Source organism: Schistocerca piceifrons, chromosome 2 (genome assembly GCF_021461385.2).
Source record: "Schistocerca piceifrons isolate TAMUIC-IGC-003096 chromosome 2, iqSchPice1.1, whole genome shotgun sequence".
Taxonomy (NCBI): Eukaryota; Metazoa; Arthropoda; class Insecta; order Orthoptera; family Acrididae; genus Schistocerca; species Schistocerca piceifrons.
The window spans coordinates 116,184,239-116,197,698 of record NC_060139.1 but is presented as its reverse complement, the minus strand read 5'-3'; the positions used below and the strand labels follow the sequence as shown (position 1 = coordinate 116,197,698).

Below are 13,460 nucleotides of genomic sequence, written 5' to 3'. Positions count from 1 at the left end.
GAATTCATTGGGGTTCATGATGGAAACAACATACGAGTCAATTTTGGTAACACAACATTTTAGACACTGCGCAGTCATGCCTTTACAACAACATGGGTTCACTCCTTTTGAAAGATTAGAGACCACAGAGGCACCAATATAGCGATGGCCTAAGAGAGACATGTTACCTCTGTTTCATTAAATCACTCATTTTTCATTGTGAGATCTTTTGACTAACTGTAAAGTAAAATAAGACTGATACGAAAAGTTACAGTTGTTGGGAACGGTGCGTGTAATTCTATGCTGAACACTTACAAAGGTTTCCGATGTTTTCCGAGGATGTTGCAAGGTAATGCAGAGTATGTTACAATAAAAGAAAGTCCGCCCCTGGTAGCTGAGTGGGCAGTGCGACGGAATGTCATACCTAAAGGCCCGAGTTCGATTTCCGGCTGATTGGAGATTTTCTCTGCTCAGGGACTGGTGTTGTGTTGTTCTTATCATCATCCTTCCATCCCCACCAACACGCAAGTCGCCGAAGTGTCGTCAACTCTCAACACTTGCACTAGATGAACGGTCTACCCAATGGGAGGTCATAGCCACACAGCATTTCCATTTTCAATAAAAGAAAAATTACTTCAACACTATCACTCTCTCAATCATGTATCTTTCAAACAGAATAATTTCGTTATTTATTATTTTGTCCAATATGCTCTTCATCTTTGATATTTTGTTTGCTGCTATTAAGTAATACTATTTGTTCAGTATAATGCTAGGTTACTAAAAAGTGAATTTCAGAGAGTTGTAAAGTCTACAAAAGAATACTGCACCACAGAAAGCTAAAAGTTCCTACCACATAGGTAACTACACTGACGTATTTTTGAGAAAGGCATGAGAATTTTCAACAATGCAATAATTTTTTGAATTCTTAGACTTATCATATTCTATTACAATGAATATATTGTAACAACTTCGCTTGAAAGAGACATTCTACAATCTAGCCGACTGTATGACATGTCAGTTGCCACACCCGCACCTGAACTTAAGCTAGATAAGAGCCTTTTGCAGACAGTGCACTGCTAATTCAACTACGTGAGTGTATTCGAAGGACAAAGCTTACATGTGCGACATGCTTTTCCCCCATTCCTTAATGATTCCACAGGGGCTCTCCCACAATGGCATGTGATTAGCACTTAAGAGTGCACATTGGTAGGAATTTACATCTCGGCAACTTGTGGGTGGTGTGGAAGGAGCAGAAAAATGCCGGTGGTTAGTAAAAGCTTCGGACCTGTCCACAAGGAAAGCTTGAATAGGTGTGGATGTTTTGCTAAAGATTAGAAGAATTCTATTTCATAAACAGCTCTGAAGTTTTGTAAAAGCTAAATTCTCTGCTATAATCATTTGCCTTACAGCATTTGTCCTACAGCATAGTGGAAGAGACTCTGCAGAGCCCGACAAAGAATTAAAAACCTATGGGAAATTGAAGCTTTAGTGTGCTATGACAGGTAAGTTCAGATAGCAAAATAAGCAATGCAGTGAATGTTAAAGAATTATCTTGATTGAGATCTTTAATTTGACACATACTACCAACTTCACGTAACCACACAAGTGACCAAGGAACTTTAATTTGTATAATAATATATCACATCTTTTATCCAATGACTATTTTCGCAGTACATCTCTATCTGACCAGAATCAAGATGATGGATTTACAATACATCAGTAACTAGTTGAGGCGCTAAAGAAAACACACTGTGTCATATTTAACATAAAAAGGAGTAGTAGTTTGTTCTTAAAGCCTAAACTATTTTAATATGATTATATAGAATTAGAAATCTATAGGGGAAGTTTAAACTGTGATACTCAATAATTTAGAATAACATAAATAATACAACAACAGCACTTACTCTGCCCAGATGTTTTTGGACTTTGCAAACTAAGTGTTCGGAGAACCTGTGGTGCAGATGAGATCACACCAGCACCCTGCAATTAATATAATTACTTGGTTAAAATATGCACTTATTTACCTGAGGTCTTAAGTGTCATAATGATTAAGCAGAAAAATTCTGTGCCATATTTTAAGCTTTTTAAAATTACTTTTTCTGTGAAATAAGCAACATATTGCCAGAGTCTCTCTTGACAGTCATAATCCAGTAAATAATATATTATATACAACACTGTTCTCAAAGATTATAAGAAGCTAGACTAAAGGCATATAATATTAGGCTCCTCATAATTAAAACATAGCACACTTACTTTGCAAAATATAATTAAAAATAGAGTACAAACATATTATGATACAGGTGCAGAGCTTATTGATATTTAGTCACTTTGATGTCTTTAAATCCAGAAAATGAGCCTACTGTGCAAAGTGCCTGTGAAGATATGAGGGGGACAATCTCTCAAAATTCATGAAGATGAGAAAAAATTCCTCTAACAAATCTAGCATACAGTATGGTGACACTGGCCCAACTGTATGAGTCCAACACAACTGTCTGTCTTTCAGCTTCATTATGTTTCTGACTTTCTGATGCTGCCATTCCTGACTAAAAATTTTATGTTTAGTATACTGTTTCATTAACAAAGACTGGTCTGAAGGCAGTCAAATCAAATAAGGCATTAAAAATTCTTGCCCTCAAAGACTTTCAAATTTCATAGCCCAGCCAACAAAATCCAAACAACGTCAATAGAGGAAAAAATTGTGTAGTCACAAAATTTTTGTACCATATAGTGGTAGGAGAGACTGTCATGAACAACATTCTAAAAACCACCACCAGTGGGGTGCGAGAGTGGGATTGGGGGCCCATTTAAAGGTCCTTCTTAACATTTTTTCAAATAGCTTTAAAACCACATTTCTAGTGAAAACATTTTGCAGTACAAAATTACATTAAATTATCTAAAATAATAATAATAATAATAATAATAATAATAATAATAAAAGAAGGTTTTATTATTTTTCTTTAGGATTAACAGTTTCCACATTGCAGGGAATGTAAAAAACCACTATTATTAAAAATAGTGTTTTAATGGTACGAAATTATTATTTACTGTTAAATGAAGTGAATTAAAAATAGATGAAAGCGAGGGTGGACGGTAGAAGCGCAAGGGAATGTAGGTCGCCAGAATGTGGGTACTTCCCTCCATCTTAGGTCTGCAAACTGAAGAGTGAGCAAGTGATTCTTCACTATTTCTACCACCATGTCTCAAGGAGCAACTGCAGGATGTTTCACAGTCATATCAACCCTCCACAGAGTGCCTTCACTGCTGAAGCAGTGCACAGACATGCTGGGGTGTGTTTATTTTCTACTGTGTGCATTAACACTACGTCGAATACAGGTGTGAGTTACTAATAGTACTACGGCAAGAAACGCATATGGACAGAAGCTACACAAATCTCTGCACACTGTTCTACACTTCTAGAAGTGAAATTATTCTTGTCATTCCATAGGGCAGCTGTAGCGTTCTTCTGGGAAAGAGAGCACGGCTCACTTTTTCGGTTTACATCAGACTATACCTCCCTGAATTTTGTGTCCATTTCTCTTTGGCAGTGTAACTTCACAGAGCTCATGTTCATACAGTGGAGTTTATTAAACGAGTACTTATTTGCAGTTATGCAAGCTATTACATAAACAAAATCTAACAGCTAGAGCTGTTGATCTATCACACTAAAGAGCCGGGCCCAAGTCAAACAAGCTGTCAATATGTATTCAACAGTGAAACTTCTGGCAAATTAAACCTGTGTGCCAGACCGAGACTAACTCGGGACCTTTGCAAAGGTCCCGAGTTTGAGTCTCGGTCCGGCACACAGTTTTAATCTGCCAGGAAGTTTCATATCAGCGAACACTCCGCTGTAGAGCGAAAATTTCATTGTATTCAACAGTGTATACTTCATTGTCTCCACTATCACTGGCTGGAATACTTTTCACAGCATGAAGGGTAACAAATGCGTCACCCTGAACTCCCAACATCTGATGAGGCTCACAGGCTTAAATTCTCTCCCTCTGCAATAGGAGAAAGTCACCTAGTGTCTCGATATTTCAACACAAGTCAAGCAATCCATTACAGCAGATTACTCTTTTAGACTGTCTCAATCCATTAGACATTCAAGGTGTTTCAAAATGAGTATATGGGTTTTAAGGCTTTGTAGCACATATTAATCCACCTTACAATTATAAATAATACACCAAATGAAAGGGAAACACATACAGTTTTTCTTGCAATTATTCCGTGTGAACACAGATCACACATCGAGTTGATAAGAGAGTTGTTTTGAAACTGAACAATGTGCCACAAGTAACTGTTGCAATAACACTGTTTCTAAAGCCAGATAGATCATCTGGTATTGGAGGCAGATGCACATGATCGCATCAGATCGTGTGTGAGTATGGAGGTCATGCATAAAACGCTGTGTTAACCAGCCCCTTGCATTCAATCCAATGGTCATATGCAACGTCATTTACCCAGTCACACACTGAGTTATGCTAGTGAGGCGGTGCACCATCTTGCTCCCAAATATGTATGTGTTGTTGAGCTTCTCCCCATTGAGGCAAGAGTCATAGCTGTAGCACATCAAGATAAGAAACATCAGTTACAGTTGATCACAGAGAAAGACAGACCCATAAACTTTCAGTGGGGATATTTCTTGGACCTAAGCGTGAAAGACTCACACTTGTTCAACATGTTTTTCAGTCACACTTTGTCATTCCATATTCTTCCCACAGGTATGCAAACAGAACCATTTGAGTTGCTTTCATTGGTGTATTATTTACAATTGTAAGTTGAACGTAATAAATGCTACAATGCTTTATAACTAGTATATTCATTTTGAAAAACCTTGTATTCAAATCCACTTTGGAAGATATACAGCAGATCTCTGGTAAGTGGTTCCACTCAGTGCAGCCCACTCTACAAGTTCCAGCATTTCCTCAGTGGAAATGATTTTTGCAGTTTACCAGTAACACAAAAACCAGATGACTGAAGTAACTTTCTAGCCATTCATTAATTCAGTACAAAGTGACAACAACACTATCACACGGCTTTGCAATATGCTGTCCATGACAGACAGCAACAAGGAGTCACATTTATCAATCCAACATCTTTTGCACCAACACTACAAAAGCCACTGACACAATCACACTCAGGAGTTATACACTTCTCATCCACTGTTTATAGGAATGTCTTTTACGTAAAAGTCTACTTAACACCTGCAAATAAGTACTCCTTTAACAAACTGAAAATAACTCCACTACATAAATGCAAGCTGAGCCAAGTTATTTGTCTACTAGCACAAGACAACTGGACATTAAATAGTGGGGAGGTAGATAATCTGCCTGCAAACTGAACAGCAAGCAGGGGCCATAGTAGCGGAAGTTGCTTTTCTTAGAAGAATGCTAAAGCTGCCATACAGAACGACCACAAATCGACTTCCTCTTCAGCAGGGCAGAATAGTTCAAATGTGTGTGAAATCTTATGGGACTTAACTGCAAAGGTCATCAGTCCCTAAGCTTACACACTACTTAACCTAAATTATCCTAAGGACAAACACACACACACACGCCCGAGGGAGGACTCGAACCTCCGCTGGGACCAGCTGCACAGTCCATGACTGCAGCGCCTTAGACTGCTCGGCTAGGCAGAATAGTATGCAGAGATTTACATAGATGCTGTCCATATGTGTTTCTTGTGTTAGTATTATTAGTAACTCATGTCTGTATTCCATGTAGTGTTGGTGCACTTTGTAGAAAGTAAACATGCCCTGGGTATGTCTGCAAACAGCATTGTCAGTGATTCACATGACATGCTGCGGACAATCAGTATAACTTTGTGAAGAACCATATAGTTGCTTCTTGTCACGTATTGGGGTAGATAGAGTGGGGAATCACATGCTCAATCTTCTGTTTGTAGAACTATGAAGGAAGGAAGCGCGTGACCACAAACTGGCAACCTACCTTCCCAATCACACTTCTACCCTCCATTCCCACCCCTGAAACATGGAAGCTATTAATCCTAGAGGGGGAAAAAATTGCTAGGGCGATTTTACTGGGAATTTAACACAGTTTAATTTTTTACTGGAAAACGTTTTTGGTACTGCCACAGTTTATGAGTTACTCAAGAAAAACATTAATTGATGTTCAAATTTTGCCCCACCTCCACTCTCACATCCCACTGGTGAGCATTTATAGTATGTTGTTCATGACACACCCTCTTAACACTGTACAAAAATTTGCAATTACATGATTTTTTCTGCTAATTTTCCTTCGTTGACTCAACTACCAAAGTCCGAACACTCCATCGCTGTACCCATGTCACCCTTTATCATATTATTTGATACTTCTCCACTGGTAGATAGACATTAAATCAAACTCTCGGGTTGTAAACAAACATTCTAACCATCTTGCAGATTTTCATAATAACGTACTTCGTTATTTTCATCCCATTTTTCATTGGTGCTTCTGTGTCTTCTTTTTACAACAGTTTCTGCCTTCATATAGTTACCCTTTTCTCATGTCAAAACGAATAACAAATAGCAATAGTTACATTTTTCTCATGTCAAAACGAATAACAAATAGCAAAATTGCATTATTTACCACAAAAAGTGGTTCGATTAATAACAATATTCCAGTTTATACTCTTACAGTTCCTGGTTCCTCGGATAGGATCATGTGACAATGACTGTATCATCTCTCCATCTTTTCTCAAATAAAGGAAAAAGAAACAATCCACATTCTTAAATCCTCAAATTCTCTAGCTTCAGTTTAGTTAGCCCTGCTGTGCACTTCATTTTATAATATACTTATATCTTGTTCCTTTATTATTATAAACTGTTCTAAGTGTACATAAATGGCTGTTTCCATGCTCCCTCTTCCTGTCATGTTAAGCATTGATGAATCAATGTCTGGTATCCACAAATATCCAACCAAATTAACAGTGATAAGTACGGCTCCTTGATGACTCCCATAAAAATTTACATTGTAAATGTCCAAATGTAACATGCATAACTTTTTCATGAAGAAGCACAAATCACTGAGAAAAAAAAAAAAGATTCATAAGCTAGAAACCCGAAATGTTATAAATTTCTAAATCAAGGAGTGAAAACACCATTTTTAAAAGTGTGACCAAGTGAAATTAAAATTGGTATGTAATACTCTTTCTGTGGTATCAACACTAACTTTCTAATCGTATTCTTCCTTGTAGTTAAATTACAGAATTGTGTCTCGTAGATGACATGCAAACATACCTCATTAGTCACTCTTTTTACAAAAATATTGGAATATATACAATCAGGGAATGAAGGTTCTGTTAGCCACAAGGCAAGTGGTAATGTTTGTTATACAGCTGAATACCAAATAATAATAATAATAATAATAATAATAATAATAATAATATACTGTGACTTACCAAATGAAAGGGCTGGCAGGTCGACAGACACACAAACAAACACAAACATACACACAAAATTCAAGCTTTCGCAACAAACTGTTGCCTCATCAGGAAAGAGGGAAGGAGAGGGAAAGACGAAAGGATGTGGGTTTTAAGGGAGAGGGTAAGGAGTCATTCCAATCCCGGGAGCGGAAAGACTTACCTTAGGGGAAAAAAGGACGGGAATACACTCGCACACACACACATATCCATCCACACATATACAGACACATATAATGATATGTCTGCTTGTGTCTGTATATGTGTGGATGGATATGTGTGTGTGTGCGCGAGTGTATTCCCGTCCTTTTTTCCCCTAAGGTATGTCTTTCCGCTCCCGGGATTGGAATGACTCCTTACCCTCTCCCTTAAAACCCACATCCTTTCGTCTTTCCCTCTCCTTCCCTCTTTCCTGATGAGGCAACAGTTTGTTGCGAAAGCTTGAATTTTGTGTGTATGTTTGTGTGTCTGTCGACCTGCCAGCACTTTCATTTGGTAAGTCACATCATCTTTGTTTTTAGATATATTTTTCCTACTTGGAATGTTTCCCTCTATTATAACCATATAATAATATACTGTATATCGTAATCAGTACTGACTGATAGGAAAAACATTTCCTTTGAGAAATGCCAATGTAATCAAGTAAAATATTTAGCTGTTGACAGTAAATAAATGAAAGATTTGTAGTAAAACTGTGGAAGCAGGAGTTCTTTCAAAGTAGCAGCTTCCTTACTAATTTATTCAATTAAATTCACTTTGGCAACTTGCATTTCCCTAACCTAACCCAATTATCCTACAAGAGAAAAAGGATCTATGGTTTAATGTAGAATCCTAAGCAAATTCATTTGTTGTGACTCTTCACATTCTTGAGTGGTGAAGACTAAGTTAAAGGTAGACTGAAAAAAAACCTGTGGTCTGACTATGATTCAAACCCATGACTTTTCAGTTTTCAAACACACACTTTACCACTAGACCACCAGGTCCATTTATGAATTGTACACTGTTGCCATTCAGTTCTTCATTGGAAAGCCACAATAATGGATTATTCAGTGAAACCATTTACTAGCTGCTTACTACTAATGACTAGTTGCAAGATACGCATGGTGTGTAGTAATACTACACGACAGAACACTTTTCACATACACACAGCCGAGATACTGGATGTAGTCAAAGGTTGAATTCTAAATTAGGTATTACAAGGTGTTTAGCAACCAGCAAACAGGAACAGAACTGATTAAAAAGAACAATAAAAACAAAACCATAAATCTGCAACTGTCAATCTCAAACCGCATGTCATACTGGCTCACTATAGTCTAGCAATGAACTGCTATAACATGAGAAAATTCTACCAACTTTTAATTGCCTCTTAATTTTGCTGGCAGCGCTATACGTATGATACAATGAACATAAGGACTAGCACACACAAGAGAAATAAGATATATATGGATGAAACAAACCTCACTCTCTCTTTCTTACTACTCTACAATAATAAAATACTGGTCAAGAAGGGCTGATATGAAACATGAGAAGTTTTTGGGAAATCAAGTTCTAGAACCCTGAGATGGTGACCTAGTGTCTTTTTCACTGCACCTGTCTATGACTCAATACCTCCTCTACAACGTAAGTGGCAATCTATCCTATCTACCAATGTAAATAGTGAGTTGCCCTGATAAAAAGAGGATTTTTTTCCTTTTGCATTTCAAGCCTCTTCAAATTCTCTCTTTATTCAGTTTGTCAAGAACCTACCAAGTATTTGCAGTTATCTAACTCTTTGTTACATATTCAATGAAGCAGAACTTTTTGCATCCTGGAAAAAAAAAAAAAAAAATCGTCATAACAAGTAAAGTGGATGATACACTGTCATCTTTCGTGCACAGCAACCAGCTTCCGTCTACTCCCTTGGTGTTGCATTTCTGGCACGGTGCGTACACCTAAACTGTATCTGCAATAACAGATCAGCATACAACATAAGTCAGATTCTTTTCAAAAGTGCGAAAACCATGTTGTACTTTACTTGTTCAGTTCCGTATTTCATTTGAAATATATCATACTACTTATTCTGATAAGCTTATCAATCAGCTACTTTGTACGCCTTTAGATGCCAATCGTTCTCTGTCATGTTACTGTTTCTCACGTGGTTGCAGTTTTGGGACATCCATCAAATGGTTCATCTTCAAAAGAAGTGCAGATTCATTTTATTTCAGCCACCAATTTCATAACTGTCAAAAACAAAATAGCAGAGGCCGTTTAAATCTTTCACTCTGGATGAATCTCCATGGGTGACATCCAAAGTTGATTTACAAAACAACACAAAGAATTTTAAGACAGCAGTTTCTCCATTTGAATGAAACACACCATATGACCACATTAAGCCACCCAAATGAACCTGTTAGGTACGTAACATTATTGATCAACATGTACAAACGAAGTCATTGATATCAATGCTCTCTCTGTGCCAGATCGAGAACTTTTCACTTTATTCTTGTATACCAAAATGACTCGTCAACCAGCATACAGATATCAAATTTCGTATCAGCAGAAATTATACTGTTAAAAGCAGTCTGTAATGACACTCATTACACATAATTCTATTACTGTTTTTTGTTGCTCATACCTCTAATATATTTAATGACACACTAATGTGTCTTACCTAGCAATTCTTGTCGGATTTTTCCTTTTACACACTAAGTAATTCACTTAGAACTACAACCATAAACATTTCAAAAAAAATGTGCAATATTCAGCCAGAACTTGAAAAAAAAAACAGATCTATTAAAAACCACACAATATTAATGTTTCACAATAACATTTACTTTATATTTTGTTGTAACTTTTTATCCCACCATCAGACAACTTAGAACTAAATAGGTGCATAATCTTAAATCATCACACTATCTTTGAAAGTAACAGTAAGTTTACGGCTAGAAGCTCTTGCTGACATTTAAACTGTCTGTTTAATGGTCTTGAATTGTCTGATGATGCCAGTTCACAACAAAATATAAAATAAATAATATTGTGGAACACAAATAATGTTTGTCAGTTTTTAACTTCAAAAATTAGCTGTAATATGATTACAATGTTCTGAGATAATGTAACCACACATAGATAGTTTCGAAGTTAAATTAAACCAAGATTCGAACAATAATGGAAAAGATCTTCAACAGGGCTACCTGTATGTTTCTTAAATTGCACAATGTCTATAAATTACACTCTCTATAAACTACATAATGGATTTTTATCCGAAATTTCATGGTCAAACATAGCTTTCAATATGGATTCCTGTCTGAATGTTCATAACCAAGTGAAGAGTGGGAACTGGACAAATAGGATATCAAATTGACTAGTGAGGTGCAATTTTGCAAAAAAAGATTTAATTGTTTGAAAAACCAGAGTAACTGAGAAAAATTTAATTAGTTATTTGAGGAGAAATTGGAATATTTCGTAACAGCTGCTGCTAGCTATGTAAATGAAGCGTCAAAAACTCTCTCTCTTCAAAGCCAGGCCATTTTGTACATAAAATGTTGCCCTTGTGTGGAAAACTGTCAAAATGGCTTCCTTCAAACCAAGCACTAAATTCAGGACATTACAAGAACAGGGATGCTGGGTAAACAGTTTTCCAAACTTCTCTAACGTCTCAGTGTTGTCGCAACTCTACAGATGACAATTGTTTCCACAGCAGCTGTTAATGCTTCTTCACAGTTTAAAGGTATCAACAGCACTGTTAATTCTCATGCTGATTACTACACACTGTCTCAAGTACCACCAGAAGCGCACAACAATTGCAGACCACCAAAATTTTTGACATTCGCTGGACGTGTATCTAGTTCAGTTTCACAAAGGTCAGCAACCCCTGGAAGTTGTCATTCGCTTAGACAATCCTCTCGACATTTCAACTAATGATAAACACCTTTGTGATATTCAACCAATAGCTGTTAGTTATGATCACAAATTCAACACAAAAATCCTATGACTTCAGCTTCCTTTGATACTGAGCTGGGAGACTACTGCTCACACGTCACATGGGCTTACTTTGCCTTCAGGTGTAGTCTACTTGGCCAGATGAATGTTCATCAGTCGTTCAGTATATGTAATTTTGAGCAGACTTTGTTCTTGACCCTTTTTTTTTCATTTTTGAGGATACTAACAGAGACTGACTGTTCTGTGGCTGCATCTCACAAGAAGTTGTCAAAAAGTATGTGCATTTGAGAGGTCTTCAACCATTTGACACAGAACAACACTTTAGAATGGAAGGACTTCCTACACCTATTATTGCACTGCCCTTTGATGATGACAACAATGAGCACAAAGATCAACCATCTCTAGAGCTGAAAAGGTTAACATAATTCTAATTCTCATCATGTGATAAATTGTGGATTTCTTTCTTTCAAGTTAGAATACAAAATAAACATAAAATAACAGCATAAATTTGAACTTCTCTGCTTTTACTTGATCTACACATGTTAATAATTATAGAATATTGACCAATATTTAAAAATATTACATTTCATGCTCTCTGAACAAAACTTGAAAATAAAATTGGAAAAAAGAAACACAATCAAATGTTTTACAAAATCATTTGCTAAAAGCAAGAAATGAAGGAGATTATAAGCTAAAAACATTTGACTTGCCTCTGAATGATGTTCAAAATCATGAACAGCACAAGAGGTGCTGACAGAGTTTGAAGTTCAATATGCAACTTAGAATCTTAAGAGTGGTAGAGGATATTCATGTGCTAGATTATGTACACCATGTGGTCTGTTGTTGTTTGGATTTGACATATTTCTATTATCTAAGTTAAAGTCATAAATGAGTTGACAGTTTTTCAGTCTCAAAAATTTGCTGTACAGGATTTCAAGTATTGTTGAAAGGCGTGTAAAATGTTTCTTGGTTCTAGTGCAAATAACTCATGAATATTATCATTACGTATTATGGGAGTCATTATCTGCTACATTAAAAATGTTGCTAACGTAATAGTCACACCTACCACAAGTGGTAATCATAAAGCTTTAATCTTCACTTCCAAAAACAGTAGCAGAACTATTTTTTGTTTATTTGCAGGTACATATCTGCAGACCTGGTACACACTGAAACCAGTGCCACAGTATCTTAGCACACCACTTGAGGAATCAAAATAAAAAATGGTGTAGTTTATTGATAATGTAGACTATATTGTTGTAATTAATTTTTGGTGACAGTGGAAATGTTGCAGCTCTGCTCAGGCAATCTAAATTACTTCTTCCCTCTGCTAGCGAAAACTAATTACAACATACTTAATTTTATTGGTGGGTTGTGCCATTTTGTTTCAGCTCATCTAGTGGCATGCTAAGATACTGCAGCCCAGATATTTCTATATACACAGCGAACCACTTAAAACTTGCACCACAAATACTGTGGAAATGGAAAGTGCTATTGAAGTGCTGTTTTCAGAGAATGGATTGGTAATCAGTGGCTTGTACTGTTAGCCAATAAACAGATTGTAACACTACTTAGAAAGTGTATTTTTTGTGTATACACACACATTTTTTTTTAAAAAAAATTGAACAATGCCTGCTGACATTAACACTCTAGAAGTACGATAAATTAGAATGTCAGTGGTGTCGATTGCAGGATTCTAGTGTGAGTCATTTATGACATACCGTAGTTTGAAAAGTTGGCATACTGTTACATGCTTGTGCCATTCAACCTCCGTAGCTGCTGCGTACGATGTTGCTTTGTTTGCTTAAAGTGTGCTTGGTGTTCTTTGAGTACATTGTGACTTGCTTGTCAGTTCATACGTGACAGCCCAAGGGTCATGTGTGGACAATACGATCTACCACGCAGAAAGAGACAACATGGCTGGTTGATTTGGGGGAGGGAATCAAAGAGCAAAGACATCGATCCCATCGGATTGGGGAAGGATGCGGAAGGAAATCGACTGTACCCTTTCAAAGGAACCATCCCAGTATTTGCCTGAAGCGATTTAGGGAAATCACAGAAGACCTAAATCAGGATGGCCAGACATGGGTTAGGCGACATGCTCGTGGTGTGTGGAAAGTGTAGGAAGTCTGCACACTATATGTGGCAAG

The 13,460-nt window shown here is 36.9% G+C and overlaps 1 protein-coding gene across 1 annotated transcript in view; it reads right to left on the bottom strand.

Annotated features, from left to right (window-relative positions):
- LOC124776445 (transcription factor Dp-1) overlaps nucleotides 1–13,460 on the bottom strand; it is a 227,824-nt gene that overhangs the window by 168,350 nt on the left and 46,014 nt on the right. Inside the window, exon 3 of the mRNA XM_047251447.1 lies at nucleotides 1,884–1,959. Within this exon, the coding sequence (XP_047107403.1) occupies nucleotides 1,884–1,959 (76 nt within the window). The remainder of the gene's footprint in view (nucleotides 1–1,883; nucleotides 1,960–13,460) is intronic.